General features: G+C 45.3%; 1 protein-coding gene across 1 annotated transcript in view; it reads left to right on the forward strand.

Annotated features, from left to right (window-relative positions):
- LOC115183224 (dysferlin) overlaps positions 1–19,030 on the forward strand; it is a gene marked incomplete at its 3' end in the record, with an annotated part of 33,502 nt that extends 14,472 nt beyond the window's left edge. Inside the window, 6 exon segments of the mRNA XM_029744560.1 lie at positions 6,581–6,686; positions 10,820–10,934; positions 13,009–13,140; positions 13,315–13,421; positions 18,713–18,841; positions 18,968–19,030. Of these exon segments, the coding sequence (XP_029600420.1) occupies positions 6,581–6,686; positions 10,820–10,934; positions 13,009–13,140; positions 13,315–13,421; positions 18,713–18,841; positions 18,968–19,030 (652 nt within the window).
- Positions 19,031–19,114: the final 84 nt, after the last annotated feature.

Raw genomic sequence — 19,114 nt, forward strand, 5'->3', positions numbered from 1 at the left:
GGGAGAACCTTCCAGAAGGACAACCATCTCTGCAGCACTCTACCAATCAGGCCTTTATGGTAGAGTGGCCAGACGGAAGCCACTCCTCAGTAAAAGGCACATAACAGCCTGCTTGGAGTTTGCCAAAAGGCACCTAAAGACTCTGACTGCTGAGAAACAAGATTCTCTGGTCTGATGAAACCAAGATTGAACTCTTTGGCCTGAATGCCAAGCGTCACGTCTGGAGGAGACCTGGCACCCTCTCTACGGTGGAGCATGGTGGTGGCAGCATCATGTTGTGGGGATGTTGTTCAGCGGCAGGGACTGGGAGACTAGTCAGGATCAGACTGGGGCGAAGGTTCACCTTCCAACAGGACAAAAGCCCTAAGCACACAGCCAAGACAACACAGGAGGGGCTTCGGGACAAGTCTCTGAATGTCCTTGAGTGGCCCAGCCAGAGCCCAGACTTGAAACCGATCGAACATCTCTGGAGAGACCTGAAAATAGCGGTGCAGCGACGCTCCCCATCCAACCTGACAGAGCTTGAGAGGATCTGCAGAGAAGAATGGGAGAAACTCCCCAAATACAGGTGTGCCAAGCTTGTAGCATCATACCCAAGAAGACTTGAGGCTGTAATCGCTGCCAAAGGTGCTTCAACAAAGTACTGAGTAAATGGTCTGAATACTTATGTAAATGTGATATTTAATTTATAATACATCTGTAAAAATGTATAAAAACCTGTTTTTACTTTGTCATTATGGGGTATTGTGATGTCATTATGGGGTATTGTGATGTCATTATGGGGTATTGTGATGTCATTATGGTGTATTGTGATGTCATTATGGGGTATTGTGATGTCATTATGGGGTATTGTGTGGAGATAGATGACTAAGTTTAAAACATGTTTTTTTTTTTTTAGAATAAGCCTGTAACGTAACAAAATGTGGAAAAAGTCAAGGGGTCTGAATACTTTCCGAATGCCCTGTATATCACCACTTCACATAATACAAATCCTTCCTCAGTTCCCAGAAAGGACAGCATCAGGAAAGTTTCCTCAGTTCCCAGAATAGACAGCATCAGGAAAGTTTCCTCAGTTCGCAGAATAGACAGCATCAGGAAAGTTTCCTCAGTTCCCAGAATAGACAGCATCAGGAAAGTTTCCTCAGTTCGCAGAATAGACAGCATCAGGAAAGTTTCCTCAGTTCCCAGAATAGACAGCATCAGGAATGTTTCCTCAGTTCCCAGAATAAACAGGAAAGTTTCCTCAGTTCCCAGAATAGACAGCATCAGGAAAGTTTCCTCAGTTCGCAGAATAGACAGCATTAGGAAAGTTTCCTCAGTTCGCAGAAAGGACAGCATCAGGAAAGTTTCCTCAGTTCCCAGAATAGACAGCATCAGGAATGTTTCCTCAGTTCCCAGAATAAACAGGAAAGTTTCCTCAGTTCCCAGAATAGACAGCATCAGGAAAGTTTCCTCAGTTCCCAGAATAGACAGCATCAGGAAAGTTTCCTCAGTTCCCAGAAAGGACAGCATCAAGAAAGTTTCCTCAGTTCCCAGAAAGGACAGCATCAGTAAAGTTTCCTCAGTTCCCAGAAAGGACAGCATCAGGAAAGTTTCCTCAGTTCCCAGAATAGACAGCATCAGGAAAGTTTCTTCAGTTCCCAGAATAGACAGCATCAGGAAAGTTTCCTCAGTTCCCAGAATAGACAGCATCAGGAAAGTTTCCCCAGTTCCCTGAATAGACAGCATCAGGAAAGTTTCCCCAGTTCCCTGAATAGACAGCATCAGGAAAGTTTCCTCAGTTCCCAGAATAGACAGCATCAGGAAAGTTTCCTCAGTTCCCAGAATAGACAGCATCAGGAAAGTTTCCTCAGTTCCCAGAATAGACAGCATCATGAAGGTTTCCTCAGTTCCCAGAATAGACAGCATCAGGAAAGTTTCCTCAGTTCCCAGAATAGACAGCATCATGAAAGTTTCCTCAGTTCCCAGAATAGACAGCATTGGGAAAGTGTGTGTGTGTGTGTGTGTGTGTGTGTGTGTGTGTGTGTGTGTGTGTGTGTGTGTGTGTGTGTGTGTGTGTGTGTGAGAGTTGAGAAGTTATCGTTCGCTTTCATAGTGATTGATCATTCCTCCTGATAACAGCAGAAAAACACAGAAGGAATGCTCCATTGTGATATTGGACAGAAGGGAGGATTGACTGGTCTATTCCACTCAGAGACGGGGTTGGGGGGGGGGGGGGGGGGGGTTAGTCTCTCTGAGGAACTTCCCTTCTGACGTTTTTGGTTTGTTTGTTGGTACATTCTAATAAACGGACAAGCTAAGAGAATTCCAGAGAGGGGCAGATCTGTTTGGTGTGACAGATGACCATAGGAGTGTTCAATACATTATGAACAGATTTGAGACCATGCTAGTGACCATGATACAGTGTATGACTAGTTACATGTAATTGTCACTGACCAGGTTCGAACCCAGGATCTCCTGTTGCAAGGCTGTGTTAGCCCGCTGAGCTAAAGCTTTATGCTTGGGCCCAGGATTCTAAGATGGTAAAAACAATTAGAGATCACAATGAAGTTCGAGCTGCGGAATCTACGGAATGTGACCTTGTTATCAGGGGCAACGCAGCCAGAGAGAGGGAGGAGTCACGTAAACATGGGACTTCCTGTTTACTCGTCATGGTAACACTTCCTGGTCTGTACGGTGGCTCTGCCAATAGCAGTTAAGGTGCCTTCGTGGGTAACGTTGTGCTTGATACCATCTCTTGATTCCTTCACAGATCTGACGTTGCTGGATAGGTGTCAGCAATGTAGTATTATTGCCATATTGCTTACATTTATTCAGTCCTCTTGATCTATAAACACTTCAAGGGTTTCGGTTGAAGTAGGTAACAGAGCCATGGTATCCACTTCTCTATGCCCCATATTGTTGATGTTGTTGTTGGGTGATTGTTTTACTTAACAACCCGTAACCTGTTTACTGCTGGTGTGAATTCATTAATGAACATGTTCTCTAAGGAAATTGCTAACGATGGAACACTCCCAGGACGCATTGTTTTTGTCCGAATCCCCAGGTGTACCGTTAGAATGTCGATCGGGGTTCCAATCACTAGTCAGGTTTCCATTGTCTTCCCGGGAACATTATGGCAGTGTTAGGATCGTCTCCAAGACAATGCTTGTTAATAGCTACTGAATAGCTGATTAGCTTCCCTGCTGCCTTAAAGTTTTGGACAATAGGGCCCAAGTCAACATAGGTCTTAAGGAGTCTAGACAATAGCGCCCAGCTATTGGACAGGTTGGAATAGGTTGGAGTAGGTTGGAATAACACCAGGCATGAGAGAATGCCAGGAGCATTCTAACATTCTAGCATTCTCACACTCTCGCATTCTAACATTCTAGCATTCTAACAGTCTAACATTCTAGCATTCTCACACTCTCACATTCTAACATTCCAACATTCTAGCATTCTCACACTCTCACATTTTAACATTCTAACATTCTAGCATGCTCACATTCTAGCATTCTAACATTCTATCATTCTAACATTCGAGCATTCTAACATTCTAGCATTCTCACATTCTAGCATTCTCACATTCTCACACTCTAGCATTCTAACATTCTCACATTCTAACATTCTAGCATTCTAAAATTCTAGCATTCTAACATTCTAATATTCTAACATTCTAACATTCTCACAATCTAGCATTCTAGCGTTCTAGAATTCTAGCATTCTCACATTCTAACATTCTAGCATGCTCACATTCTAGCATTCTAGCATTCTAGCATTCTCACATTCTAGCATTCTAACATTCTAACATTCTAGCATACTAACATTCGAGCATTCTAACATTCTAATATTCTAGCATTCTCACATTCTCACACTCCAGCATTCTAACATTCTAACATTCTAGCGTTCTAAAATTCTAGCATTCTAACATTCTAATATTCTAACATTCTAACATTCTCACATTCTAGCATTCTAGCGTTCTAGAATTCTAGCATTCTCACATTCTAACATTCTAGCATGCTCACATTCTAGCATTCTAGCATTCTAGCATTCTAACATTCTAACATTCTAACATTCTAGCATTCTAACATTCGAGCATTCTAACATTCTAACATTCTAGCATTCTCACATTCTCACACTCCAGCATTCTAACATTCTCACATTCTAACATTGTAGCGTTCTAAAATTCTAGCATTCTAACATTCTAATATTCTAGCATTCTAACATTCTAACATTCTCACATTCTAGCATTCTAACATTCTAGCGTTCTAGAATTCTAGCATTCTCACATTCTAACATTCTAGCATTTTAACATTCTAGCATTTTAACATTCTAGCATTCTCACATTCTAACATTCCAGCATTCTCACATTCTAGCATTCTAACATTCAAGCATTCTCAAAATTCTAACGTTCTAGCATTCTAACAGTCTAGCGTTCTAACGTTCTAGAATTCTAGCATTCTCACACTCTAACATTCTCACAATCTAACATTCTAGCACTCTAACATTCTAGCATTCTCACATTCTCACATTCTAACATTCTAGCATTCTAACATTCTAGCATTCTTGCATTCTCACATTCTTACATTCTAGCATTTTAACATTCTAACATTCTAGCATTCTAACATTCGAGCATTCTAACATTCTAACATTCTAGCATTCTCACACTCCAGCATTCTAACATTCTCACATTCTAACATTCTAGTGTTCTAAAATTCTAGCATTCTAACATTCTAATATTCTAGCATTCTAACATTCTAATATTCTCACATTCTAACATTCTAGCGTTCTAGAATTCTAGCATTCTCACATTCTAACATTCCAGCATTCTCACATTCTAGCATTCTAACATTCAAGCATTCTCAAAATTCTAACGTTCTAGCATTCTAACAGTCTAGCGTTCTAACGTTCTAGAATTCTAGCATTCTCACACTCTAACATTCTCACACTCTAACATTCTAGCACTCTAACATTCTAGCATTCTCACATTCTCACATTCTAACATTCTCACATTATAGCATTCTCACATTCTAACATTCTAACATTCTAGCATTCTCACATTCTAACATTCTAGCATTCTAATGTTCTCACATTCTCACATTCTAGCATTTTAACATTCTATCATTCTAACATTCTAGCATTTTTGCATTCTAGCATTCTAACATTCTAGCATTCTCACATTCTCACATACTAGCATTTTCACAATCTAACATTCTAACATTCTAGCATTCTCACATTCTAACATTCTAGCATTCTCACATTCTAAAATTCTAGCATTCAAACATTCTAGCGTTCTAGAATTCTCATATTCTCACATTCTAGCACTCTAACATTCTAAAATTCTAACATTCTAGCATTGTAACATTCTAGCATTTTAACATTCTAACATTCTAATGTTCTAAAATTCTAGCGTTCTAACATTTTAGCATTCTAACATTCTAGCATTCTCACGTTCTAACATTCTAACATTCTAACATTCTAGCATTCTCACATTCTCACATTCTAACATTCTAGCATTCTAACATTCTAGCATTTTAACATTTTAACATTCTAGCATTCTAATGTTCTCACATTCTCACATTCTAGCATTCTAACATTCTATCATTCTAACATTCTATCATTCTAACATTCTAGCATTTTTGCATTCTAGCATTCTAACATTCTAGCATTCTCACATTCTCACATACTAGCATTTTCACAATCTAACATTCTAACATTCTAGCATTCTCACATTCTAACATTCTAGCATTCTCACATTCTAAAATTCTAGCATTCAAACATTCTAGCGTTCTAGAATTCTCATATTCTCACATTCTAGCACTCTAACATTCTAAAATTCTAACATTCTAGCATTGTAACATTCTAGCATTTTAACATTCTAACATTCTAATGTTCTAAAATTCTAGCGTTCTAACATTTTAGCATTCTAACATTCTAGCATTCTCACGTTCTAACATTCTAACATTCTAACATTCTAGCATTCTCACATTCTCACATTCTAACATTCTAGCATTCTAACATTCTAGCATTTTAAGATTTTAACATTCTAGCATTTTAGCATTCTCTCATTCTCACATTCTTAGTGCATTAGCATTGCTTCCCTGTCTCCATATCACTGGCCACTAGGATCGCTAATGGCTATTGAATAACTGAATAGCTGAATAGACAGCTACCCTCTGGGATTTCCAGCTAGCCTCTTTATGGATCTATATTCTCTGTGTAGCTGTTGACTGTGGTTACAGATGAGAGAGGGGAAATGGATGGCTGATGTAATGTTTGCTATACTGTCCTCAGCTGTGTCTGTGTGAGTACAGGTGAGACAGGGAAGTGGCTGACTCATATCCTGTATTCTACTGCTCTGCCTTCCCTCTGTTCCACTCCTCGTCTGTCTCTGTCTGTCTGTCTGTCTGTCTGTCTGTCTGTCTGTCTGTCTGTCTGTCTGTCTGTCTGTCTGTCTGTCTGTCTGTCTGTCTGTCTCTCTGTCTCTCTGTCTGTCTCTGTCTCTGTCTCTGTCTCTGTCTCTGTGTCTGTGTCTGTGTCTGTGTCTGTGTCTGTGTGTCTGTGTTCACTACTAACCAGTGTATATTCTCTCTGTTGCTAGGTTCTTGGGGGAGAGTAGAGTGGCTCTCAGGGATATCCTCAACTCCCCTAACCTGGCTGCTAGCTTCACTGTGTCCCTACTGGACACCAAGAGGAACAATACTGGGGTGAGACACGCACACACACACACACACACACACACACACACACACACACACACACACACACACACACACACACACACACACACACACACACACACACACACACACACACACACGCAGTCACACACACACACACGCAGTCACACACGCACACACACACACACACACACACACACACACACACAACACACACACACACACACACACACACACACACACACACACACACACACACACACACACACACACACACACACACACACACAAGCATTTTGCTGCACCTGCAAAATATGTGTACGCGACTAATAACATTTGATTTGATTTGACCGCCTGGGTCATACTGCAGATGAAACGTAACGTTCTTATGTTTGGAACGTTTCTACTTGCTGTTAATTTCATTAACCCAAAACAGCCATTTCCTGTACGTTTCATCGTATAAACACACACCTTTATGATTCAGAGGGGTTGGGTTAAATGCGGAAGACACATTTCAGTCGAATGCATTTAGTTGTACAACTGACCCAGCGGTAATCGCAATGCCATCGGGGGTACGCCAAATAGAAATAGACATAGATAGATGTCTTCTTTTTGTATGAGAATCTAAAAAATGGGGAAAGTATTGACACGTTTTTTTTTTTAAATTGAGAGACGAGCTTAAAGTTTTCTTTACTGACCATCATTTTCACTTGTCTGACCGCTTGCATGATGACGAGTTTCTCACACGACTGGCCTATCTGGGTGATGTTATTTCTCGCCTGAATGATCTGAATCTAGGATTACAGGGATTCTCCGCAACTATATTCAATGTGCGGGACAAAATTGAGGCTCTGATTAAGAAGTTGGAGCTTTTCTCTGTTTGCATTAACAAGGACAACACACAGGTCTTTCCATCATTTTAGGAATTTTTTTTGTGTGCAAATTAACTCACGTTTACGGACAATGTCAAATGTGATATAGCGAAGCACCTGAGTGAGTTGGGTGAGCAATTACACTGGTACTTTCCCAAAACAGATGACACAAACAACTGGATTCGTTATCCCTTTCATGCCCTGCCTCCCGACTTACCGATATCTGAACAAGAGAGGCTCATTAAATTGCAACAAGCGGTTCTGTGAAAATGGAATTTAATCAGAAGCCACTGCCAGATTTCTGGATTGGGCTGAGCTCAGAGTATCCTGCCTTGGCAAATCGCGCTGTTAAGACACTGATGCCCTTTGCAACCATGTCCCTATGTGAGAGTGGATTCTCGGCCCTCACTAGCATGAAAACTAAATACAGGCACAGACTGTGTGTGGAAAATGATTTAAGACAGACTCTCTCCAATACAACCCAACATTGCAGAGTTATGTGCATCCTTTCAAGCACACCCTTCTCATTAACCTGTGGGGAATTATTCACCATTTTTGATGAACGAATAAGGTTTTATATGTCAGATGGCTAAATAAAGAGCTAGATTATTGATTATTATTATGTTATTATTTGTGCCCTGGTCCTATCTGAGCTCTTTGTCACTTCCCACGAGCCGGGTTGTGACAAAAACTCACACTCGTTCTTACATTTAATAAATGTATCGTATAGTGTGTGTGGCAGGCTTACAATGATGGCAATAACAACAACAAAAAACATTTGAGAGTGTGCTGACCCTGGTGCTAGAGGGGGTACGGCAGGAGGGTGAATGTTTGAAGGGGTACAGCAGGAGGGTGAATGTTTGAAGGGGTACAGCAGGAGGGTGAATGTTTGAAGGGGTACAGCAGGAGGGTGAATGTTTGAAGGGGTACAGCAGGGGGGTGAATGTTTGAAGGGGTACAGCAGGAGGGTGAATGTTTGAAGGGGTACAGCAGGAGGGTGAATGTTTGAAGGGGTACAGCAGGAGGGTGAATGTTTGAAGGGGTACAGCAGGGGGGTGAATGTTTGAAGGGGTACAGCTGGAGGGTGAATGTTTGAAGGGGTACAGCAGGAGGGTGAATGTTTGAAGGGGTACAGCAGGGGGGTGAATGTTTGAAGGGGTACAGCAGGAGGGTGAATGTTTGAAGGGGTACAGCAGGGGGGTGAATGTTTGAAGGGGTACAGCAGGGGGGTGAATGTTTGAAGGGGTACAGCTGGAGGGTGAATGTTTGAAGGGGTACAGCAGGAGGGTGAATGTTTGAAGGGGTACAGCAGGGGGGTGAATGTTTGAAGGGGTACAGCAGGAGGGTGAATGTTTGAAGGGGTACAGCAGGAGGGTGAATGTTTGAAGGGGTACAGCAGGAGGGTGAATGTTTGAAGGGGTACAGCAGGAGGGTGAATGTTTGAAGGGGTACAGCAGGAGGGTGAATGTTTGAAGGGGTACAGCAGGAGGGTGAATGTTTGAAGGGGTACAGCTGGAGGGGGAATGTTTGAAGGGGTACAGCAGGGGGGTGAATGTTTGAAGGGGTACAGCAGGAGGGTGAATGTTTGAAGGGGTACAGCAGGGGGGTGAATGTTTGAAGGGGTACAGCAGGAGGGTGAATGTTTGAAGGGGTACGGGACTATAATAGGTGTGGGAACCACTGGTCTATATCATTCGCACAGAATGAATTCAACCAACATTACCTTTATTTAGTGGCGGACATATTTTATCAGTAAGTCAGTGTTCTTGGCTTTATTTCGAGTGTTCTTCTCGAGAAAACAATGGCAAACTATTTTCTGCCCGGGTGTGTATGTGTGTACCAGCCAAAAAGGTGTTTTTCTTCCTTCTCTGTAGCACCTCTCTCAGAATAGCTCACTTCCTCAGGAAAACCTGTCTGTCTGTCTGTCTGTCTGTCTGTCTGTCTGTCTGTCTGTCTGTCTGTCTGTCTGTGTGTCTGTGTGTCTGTCTGTCTGTCTGTCTGTCTGTCTGTCTGTCTGTCTGTCTGTCTGTCTGTCTGTGTGTCTGTGTGTCTGTGTGTCTGTGTGTGTGTCCAGGTACAGCCCCCAGGCACAGACAGACACAGAGACAGGCACAGAGACAGAGACAGAAACAGAGACAGAGACAGAGACAGAGACAGACAGACAGACAGACAGACAGACAGACAGACAGACAGACAGACAGACAGACAGACAGACAGACAGACAGACAGACAGACAGACAGACAGACAGACAGACAGACAGACAGACAGTTTCACAAACACCCTCAGGAACCCTCTCTTCTGTCTCAAATGGCAACCGATTCCCTATAGACCCTGGTCAACAGTAGTCCACTACCCTATAGACCCTGGTCAACAGTAGTCCACTACCCTATAGACCCTGGTCAACAGTAGTCCACTACCCTATAGACCCTGGTCAACAGTAGTCCACTACCCTATAGACCCTGGTCAACAGTAGTCCACTACCCTATAGACCCTGGTCAACAGTAGTCCACTACCCTATAGACCCTGGTCAACAGTAGTCCACTACCCTATAGACCCTGGTCAATAGTAGTCCACTACCCTGGTCAACAGTAGTCCACTACCCTATAGACCCTGGTCAACAGTAGTCCACTACCCTATAGACCCTGGTCAATAGTAGTCCACTACCCTGGTCAATAGTAGTCCACTACCCTGGTCAACAGTAGTCCACTACCCTGGTTAACAGTAGTCCACTACCCTGGTCAACAGTAGTCCACTACCCTGGTCAACAGTAGTCCACTACCCTGGTCAATAGTAGTCCACTACCCTGGTCTACAGTAGTCCACTACCCTGGTCAACAGTAGTCCACTACCCTATAGACCCTGGTCTACAGTAGTCCACTACCCTGGTCAACAGTAGTCCACTACCCTATAGACCCTGGTCTACAGTAGTCCACTACCCTGGTCAACAGTAGTGCCCTAAATAGTGTGTCATTTAGGACACAACAAGAGGGCCCTGCTCCCAACACCGCCCCCTGAAAATCAAACCATTCATATGATTCTGTTCACTCACAGACCAAATCAAGATGTTCTGTGGAGATCATTCACAAAAAGATTCCTGCTAAAATATTATTAGAAGATGAAATAACTATTAGGATAGATCCTGAATATAATACTGGTAATATCAGATATATTTCCTACCTGGAAGTGATTTTTCAGATATGAACCTCCAACAAAAGCAAGAGAATAGTTTTGTTGTGTACATGTCTGTCTCTGTTTAGTAAATCATCTTTGACCTGTTTCCTCCACTAGGCCACACTGAGCCTGCAGGTTTCCTACATCCCTCCCCCAGGGATGACTCCTTTCTTCCAGCCTCCTCCTCAGCCAGAGGCCCGGGAGAAACCTGTGGAGCTGGACACTGTCACAGGTATAAGACATCTCCAAAAAAGTCTCCAGATACCAGTAGAGCTCTCATATCAAACCTAGCCCAAAACAGTCCTAGTCTGTGTGGTTGTCTTAGCTATCTCTTTATGTAGTGTTGTGTTGTCGTGATGTGTGCTTTGTTTGTACTATATATTTTTTTTCATTTTTTTTCATTTTTAATCACAGCCCCCATCCCCGCAGGAGGCCTTTTGCCTTTTGGTAGGCCGTCATTGTAAATAAGAATTTGTTCTTAACTGACTTGCCAAGTTAAATAAAGGTTAAAAAAAATAACTTAAAAAAAACAATGTCTCTCTCTCTCAATTCTCTCTTTCTCTCTCTCTCTCTCTCTCTGTCTCTCTCTCTCAATTCTCTCTGTCTCTCTGTCTCTCTCAATTCTCTCTGTCTCTCTCTCTCTCTCTCTCTCTCTCTGTCTCTCTCCCTCTCTCTCTCTGTCTCTCTCCCTCTCTCTCTGTCTCTCTCCCTCTCTCTCTGTCTCTCTCCCTCTCTCTCTCTGTCTCTCTCCCTCTCTCTCTCTCTCTCTCTGTCTCTCTGTCTCTCTGTCTCTCTCTCTCTCTGTCTCTCTCTCTGTCTCTCCCTGTCTCTCTCTCTGTCTCTCTGTCTCTCTGTCTCTGTCTGTCTGCCTCTCTGTCTCTCCTGTCTGCCTCTCTGTCTCTCTCTCTGTCTCTCTCTCTGTCTCTCTCTCTGTCTCTCTCTCTGTCTCTCTGCCTCTCTCTCTGTCTCTTTCTCTGTCTCTCTGTCTCTCTCTCTGTCTCTCTGCCTCTCTCTCTGTCTCTCTCTCTGTCTCTCTGCCTCTCTCTCTGTCTCTCTGCCTCTCTCTCTGTCTCTCTGCCTCTCTCTCTCTCTCTGTCTCTCTCTCTGTCTCTCTCTGTCTCTCTCTCTCTCTCTCTCTCTCTCTCTCTCCCTGTCTCTCTGTCTGTCTCTCTGTCTCCGTCTGTCTGCCTCGCTGTCTCTCTCTGTCTGCCTCTCTGTCTCTCTCTCTGTCTCTCTCTCTGTCTCTCTCTCTGTCTCTCTCTCTGTCTCTCTGCCTCTCTCTCTGTCTCTCTCTCTGTTTCTCTCCCTCTCTCTCTCTGTCTCTCTCCCTCTCTGTCTCTCTCCCTCTCTCTCTCTCTCTCTCTGTCTCTCTGTCTCTCTGTCTCTCTGTCTCTCTCTGTCTCTCTCTCTCTGTCTCTCTGTCTCTCTGTCTCTCTGTCTCTCTGTCTCTCTGTCTCTGTCTGTCTGCCTCTCTGTCTCTCTCTGTCTGCCTCTCTGTCTCTCTCTCTGTCTCTCTCTATGTCTCTCTCTCTGTCTCTCTCTCTGTCTCTCTGCCTCTCTCTCTGTCTCTCTGCCTCTCTCTCTGTCTCTCTGCCTCTCTCTCTGTCTCTCTGCCTCTCTCTCTGTCTCTCTGCCTCTCTCTCTGTCTCTCTGCCTCTCTCTCTCTCTCTCCGTCTCTCTCCGTCTCTCTCTCCCTCTCTCTCTCCCTCTCTCTCTTTCCCTGTCTGTCTCTCTCATCTCTCTCTCTGTCTCTCTCTCTGTCTTTCTCCCCCTCCCTCTCTCTGTCTCTCTCCCTCTCTCTCTCTGTCTCTCTCCCTCTCTGTCTCTCTCTCTCAATTTCAATTCAATTTGCTTTATTGGCATGACGTAACAATGTACATATTGACAAAGCTTATTTTGGATATTTACTATATAAAAATAAATAAAAATGAGAATCAAAATTGTCAGCGGGACAACAGTAACAACAATAACCAAGTGTCAAAATAACCATACATTCAACAATAACAGTAAGCATACAGTAGAGTACATGTGCAGGTTGATTGGTTTAGATAGATAGTTATCTAAGAGTGTTTGGATATTTTGATTCCAGGTTGCTTTCTGGTATTCTTCTGTGCTGTTTTGGTCTCTCTCTCTTTCTCTCTCTCACTCTCACTCACTCACTCTCTCTCACTCACTCACTCACTCACTCACTCGCTCACTCGCTCACTCGCTCACTCGCTCACTCGCTCACTCGCTCACTCGCTCACTCGCTCACTCACTCACACTGTAATGACGAGGGTTGTACTGTATGTGTGTGTCCACTCCAGTCTTCTCGTTGGACACCATGGGTGAGGAGGACACAGAGAGCATGTTGATGATGGAGCAGACAGATGACCCAGACACCGGGAGTCACCAGGGGCCCCATCAGGGGGGCCAGGGCGGCCAAGAGACCCCCACAGGTAACCACCCCTTCCTCCGGAGTCCTGACCCCTGACCCCTGACCCCTAACAAGCCAGCCAGCTCCTGAAATTGCAGTATGAAGTTTCTGTATTTTTTATTTTTTTTTACATAGTTTGTCTTTTGTGTGATTTGTTTTCAACTCTGTGTATGTGTCATCATGTTACCCCTGCCAGCCCAGACCCCTAAACGGGCCCCCCCTAACTACACCCCTGGAGTGAAGAGAAAGAAGAGGCAGCAGGGTAACAAGGCACCGCTCCCAAACAAACCACAGGACCTGCAGGTGTGTGTGTGTGTGTGTGTGTGTGTGTGTACGTACAACTACATATTTCTTTAGTTTAAAAACACAATTTAATGAGGACATATCTATCTAAATCCCCCAGCCTCCTCTCTGTATTTTAAAACCTCTCTGATATTGATGTTTTACTGCGTTGTTTAGGAGGCTAGCACAAAGCTCTTTCACTGCACCATGTGCACCTGCTGTAAACTGGCTACGTGACGAATAAACTTCGATTTGCTTTGATTTCTGAGAACAAGTTGGTCTGAGAACATCTGTTATGGTCTAATAACATATGTTACGTTTCTGAGAACATCTGTTACGGTTCTGAGAACATCTGTTACGGTTCTGAGAACATCTGTTATGGTTCTGAGAACATCTGTAATGGTTCTGAGAACATCTGTTATGGTCTAAGAACATATGTTACGGTTCTGAGAACATATGTTACGGTTCTGAGAACATCTGTTACGGTTCTGAGAACATCTGTTACGGTTCTGTGAACATCTGTTACGGTTCTAAGAACATCTGTTACGGTTCTAAGAACATCTGTTACGGTTCTGAGAACATCTGTTATGGTTCTGAGAACATCTGTTATGGTTCTAAGAACATCTGTTATGGTTCTGAGAACATCTGTTATGGTCTAAGAACATATGTTACGGTTCTAAGAACATCTGTTACGGTTCTGAGAACATCTGTTACGGTTCTGAGAACATCTGTTACGGTTCTAAGAACATCTGTTACGGTTCTGAGAACATCTGTTACGGTTCTAAGAACATCTGTTACGGTTCTGAGAACATCTGTTACGGTTCTAAGAACATCTGCTATGGTTCTGAGAACATCTGCTATGGTTCTAAGAACATCTGTTATGGTCTAAGAACATTGGTTATGGTTCTAAGAACATCTGTTACAATTCTGAGAACATCTGTTATGGTTCTGAGAACATCTGTTAGGGTTCTAAGAACATCTGTATGGTTCTGAGAACATCTGCCATGGTCTGAGAACATCTGTTATGGTTCTGAGAACATCTGTTATGGTTCTAAGAACATCTGTTATGGTCTAAGAACATCTGTTATGGTTCTAAGAACATCTGTATGGTTCTGAGAACATCTGCCATGGTCTGAGAACATCTGTTATGGTTCTGAGAACATCTGTTATTGTTCTAAGAACATCTGTTATGGTTCTGAGCTGGTGCCTTCATCATCTAATTTAGACCATATATCAGAGAAAGCTATGAAACCTGTCAGAGATGGGCCTTAGAAAGAGCACCACTATGTGGTCGTGGCGCAACACCTTGTAACTTACACACATAGTATGATTTCTATCCTACACCTGTATCAATCAACTCAAAAGGATATATATTGATATAAATGCTGATTTCCCACTGTTTTGAGCCGTCAAACATGAATCAAGATGGCGAGACACAAGTAAAGGGACAAAGTGGAGGAGCAATTCAGCGGGTCGGATATGAGATGTATGTGGCAGGGGCTTCTAACGATCATGGATTACAAAAAAAAAAGAAAGCTAGTCACGTCGCGGACACCAACACCGCCCTACCGGACAAGCTAAACACCTACCGGACGAGCTAAACACCTACCGGACGAGCTAAACACCTACCGGACGAGCTAAACACCTACCGGACGAGCTAAACACCCACCGGACGAGCTAAACACCCACCGGACGAGCTAAACACCCACCGGACGAGCTAAACACCTACCGGACGAGCTAAACACCTACCGGACGAGCTAAACACCTACCGGACGAGCTAAACACCTTTTTCCTCACACTTCGAGCAAAACGACTCCGAGGAGAGCTCCTGAGGACAGGCTTACATACTCACGGTCTCCACATAGAAGGTATATAAGTCATTCAAAGGTGTTTACCCTTGCGAGGCTGTCGGCCCAGATGGCATTCCTGGCAGCACCCTCAGAGAATGTGCAGACCAGATAGCTGTTGTGTTTCCTGACATTGTCAATCTCTCTCTAGCTCGTTAGTGCATTATCCCCACCGGCATCAAGATGTCCACTATCATCCCCCTGTCCAATATGTCCACTATCATCCCCCTGTCCAAGATGTCCACTATCATCCCCCTGTCCAAAATGTCCACTATCATCCCCCTGATGTCCACTATCATCCCCCTGTCCCAGATGTCCACTATCATCACCCTGATGTCCACTATCATCCCTCTGTCCCAGATGTCCACTATCATCCCCCTGCCCCAGATGTCCACTATCATCCCCCTGCCCCAGATGTCCACTATCATCCCCCAGATGTCCACTATCATCCCCCTGCCCCAGATGTCCACTATCATCACCCTGCCCAAGATGTCCACTATCAACCCCCTGTCCCAGATGTCCACTATCATCCCCTTGATGTCCACTATCATCCCCCTGATGTCCACTATCGTCCCCCTGCCCAAGATGTCCACTATCATCCCCCTGTCCAAGATGTCCACTCTCATCCCCCTGTCCAAGATGTCCACTATCATCCCCCTGTCCCAGATGTCCACGATCATCCCCCTGTCCAATATGTCCACTATCATCCCTCTGCCCAAAATGTCCACTATCATCCCTCTGCCCAAAATGTCCACTATCATCCCCCTGTGCAAGATGTCCACTATCATCCCCCTGCCCAAGATGTCCACTATCATCCCCCTGATGTCCACTATCATCCCCTTGCCCAAGATGTCCACTATCATCCCCCTGCCCCCAGATGTCCACTATCATCCCCCTGTCCCAGATGTCCACTATCATCCCTCTGCCCCAGATGTCCACTATCATCCCCCTGTCCAAGATGTCCACCACTATCATCCCCCTGCCCCAAGATGTCCACTATCATCTCCCTGTCCCAGATGTCCACTGTCATCCCCCTGTCCAAGATGTCCACTATCATCCCCCAGATGTCCACTATCACCTCCCTGTCCCAGATGTCCACTATCATCCCCCTGCCCCAGATGTCCACTATCATCCCCCTGATGTCCACTATCATCCCCCTGTCCCAGATGTCCACTATCATCCATGTGCCCCAGATGTCCACTATCATCCCCCTGTCCCAGATGTCCACTATCATCTCCCTGTCCCAGATGTCCACTATCATCCCCCTGTCCAAGATGTCCACTATCATCCCTCTGCCCCAGATGTCCACTATCATCCCCCTGCCCCAAATGTCCACTATCATCCCCCTGTCCCAGATGTCCACTATCATCGCACTGTCCCAGATGTCCACTATCATCCCCCTGATGTCCACTATCATCCCCCTGATGTCCACTATCATCCCCCTGTCCCAGATGTCCACTATCATCCCCCTGTCCCAGATGTCCACTATCATCACCCAGATGTCCACTATCATCACCCTGTCCCAGATGTCCACTATCATCCCCCTGCCCCAGATGTCCACTATCATCCCTGTGTCCAAAATGTCCACTATCATCCCCCTGTCCCAGATGTCCACTATCATCCCTCTGTCCAAAATGTCCACTATCATACCCCTGTCCCAGATGTCCACTATCATCCCCCTGCCCCAGATGTCCACTATCATCCCCTGTCCCAGATGTCCACTATCATCCCCCTGCCCAAGAGGTCCACTATCATCCCCCTGCCCAAGAGGTCCACTATCATCCATGTGCCCCAGAAAGGGAAAGTAACTGAACTGAATGACTACCGGCCTGTAGCATTCATTTCTGACATCATGAAGTGCTTCGAGAAGCTAGTTAAAGATTACATCACCTCGCATACCGCCCTGACAGATCCTCGGCATTGCACTGCACACTGCCCTCACCCACCTGGACAAGAGGAATACATATGTGATGACGCTGTTCATCGACTACAGCATCGTCTTCGATACCATAGTGACCTCTAAGCTCACCTACAAAGCTCACTGCCCTGGGACTGGGTTCCTCCCTATACAACTAGGTCCTGGACTTCCTGACGGGCCACCCCAGGTGATGAAGGTAGGCAACATTACCTCCTTCACATTTATCCTCAACACGGGGGCCCCACAAGGTTGCATCCTCTGTCCCCTCCTGTATTCCCTGTATGCCCAAGACTGTGCGGCCTCACATAGTTCCATCATCAACTTCGCTGACAACACCACAGTAGTAGGCCTGATTACCAACAATAACGAGACAGCCTACAGGGAGGAGGTAGGCACTTTTGATGGCGTGGTGACCAGGTAAACAACCTCTCCCTCAACGTCAGTCAAAACAAAGGAGTTGATTGTGGACTTCAGGAGGAACCATCCTCATCAACGGGGCTTGCTGTGGAGACGGTAAAAAAACGTCAAGTTCCTCGGCATACACATCTCCGAAGAGCTGAAATGGTCAAACATGGACACCGTGGTGAAGAAGGCCCAACTATTTAACCTTAGGATGCTAAAGAATTTCGGCCTGTCCCCGAGGGCCCTCACAGTGCTCTACAGCAGTACCATCGAGAGCATACTGTTGGGCTTCCTCACGGCTTGGCACGGTAACTCCACTGGCCTGCAAGGCTCTACCATTGGGTGCACACTGCCTGTCCTCCAGTACGTTTACCACACCAGGTGTCGCAGGAATTCCAAGAAAATCCTCAGGGACCTCGGCCACCTTAGCCACGGCCTGTTCTCCCCGCTTCAGTCACTCAGATGCGTGCAGTACAGGAGCATCATGGCTAAAACTGTCAGACTGGCCAATAGCTTCAACCCTCAGACCATCAGACTGCTGAATAGCCACCACTAGTCAGCTACCTTCTCCCCCTGCTGCTCCCCCTGCTGCTCCCCCTGCCACTCCCCCTGCCGCTCCCCCTGTTGCTCCCCCCACTGCTGCTCCCCCCGCTGCTGCTCCCCCCGCTGCTGCTCCCCGTGCTGCTCCCCCTGCTGCTCCCCCTGCTGCTCCCCGCGCTGCTCCCCCTGCTGCTCCCCCTGCTGCTCCCCGCGCTGCTCCCCCTGCTGCTCCCCCTGCTGCTCCCCATGCTGCTCCCCGTGCTGCTCCCCCTGCTGCTCCCCCTGCTGCTCCCCCTGCTGCTCCCCGTGCTGCTCCCCCTGCTGCTCCTCCTGCTGCTCCCCCTGCTGCTCCCCCTGCTGCTCCCCGTGCTGCTCCCCCTGCTGCTCCCCCTGCTGCTCCCCGTGCTGCTCCCTCTGCTGCTCCCCCTGTGGTCATGTATATTTATTGTTTCATTCGTGCCTGCACTGTTGGAGCTCTGAGCTGAAGTATTTCACTGTATACAGCAACTACATTTGAGACCCTGTGCAATTGACTAAATAAAACTCTAAAAATCGAAATCTAATCAATATATGATTCATACATGTTTCTGTTGGAAAATGTTCAGGTGCGCGTTCGAGTCATCGAAGGCCGACAGTTGCCGGGCATCAACATCAAACCGGTCGTCAAGATTACTGTTGGTGGGCAGTCCAAGAGGACTCGCATCAGGAAAGGAAACAACCCAGTGTTTGATGAGGTGAAAAAACATCATATGACCTGTTACAAGCTGTTATAGCTAGTTAATAAACATACTATAGGTAAAGCTAGGTAATATTTGTGTTGTGACAACTTAAAACATATTTCCTTTATTTATTTCTATCAGACTTTCTTTCTGAACTTCTTTGAGACTCCGTCAGACCTCTTCGATGAGCCCATCTTCATTACCGTAAGTCTTTATAATTCACTACTACATTGAACATATATATACAACGTATATCAATGTAGCGATGAGTATAATAGCAATGTATAG

The sequence above is a fragment of the Salmo trutta genome, unplaced genomic scaffold (assembly GCF_901001165.1).
Source record: "Salmo trutta unplaced genomic scaffold, fSalTru1.1, whole genome shotgun sequence".
Lineage (NCBI taxonomy): Eukaryota > Metazoa > Chordata > Actinopteri > Salmoniformes > Salmonidae > Salmo > Salmo trutta.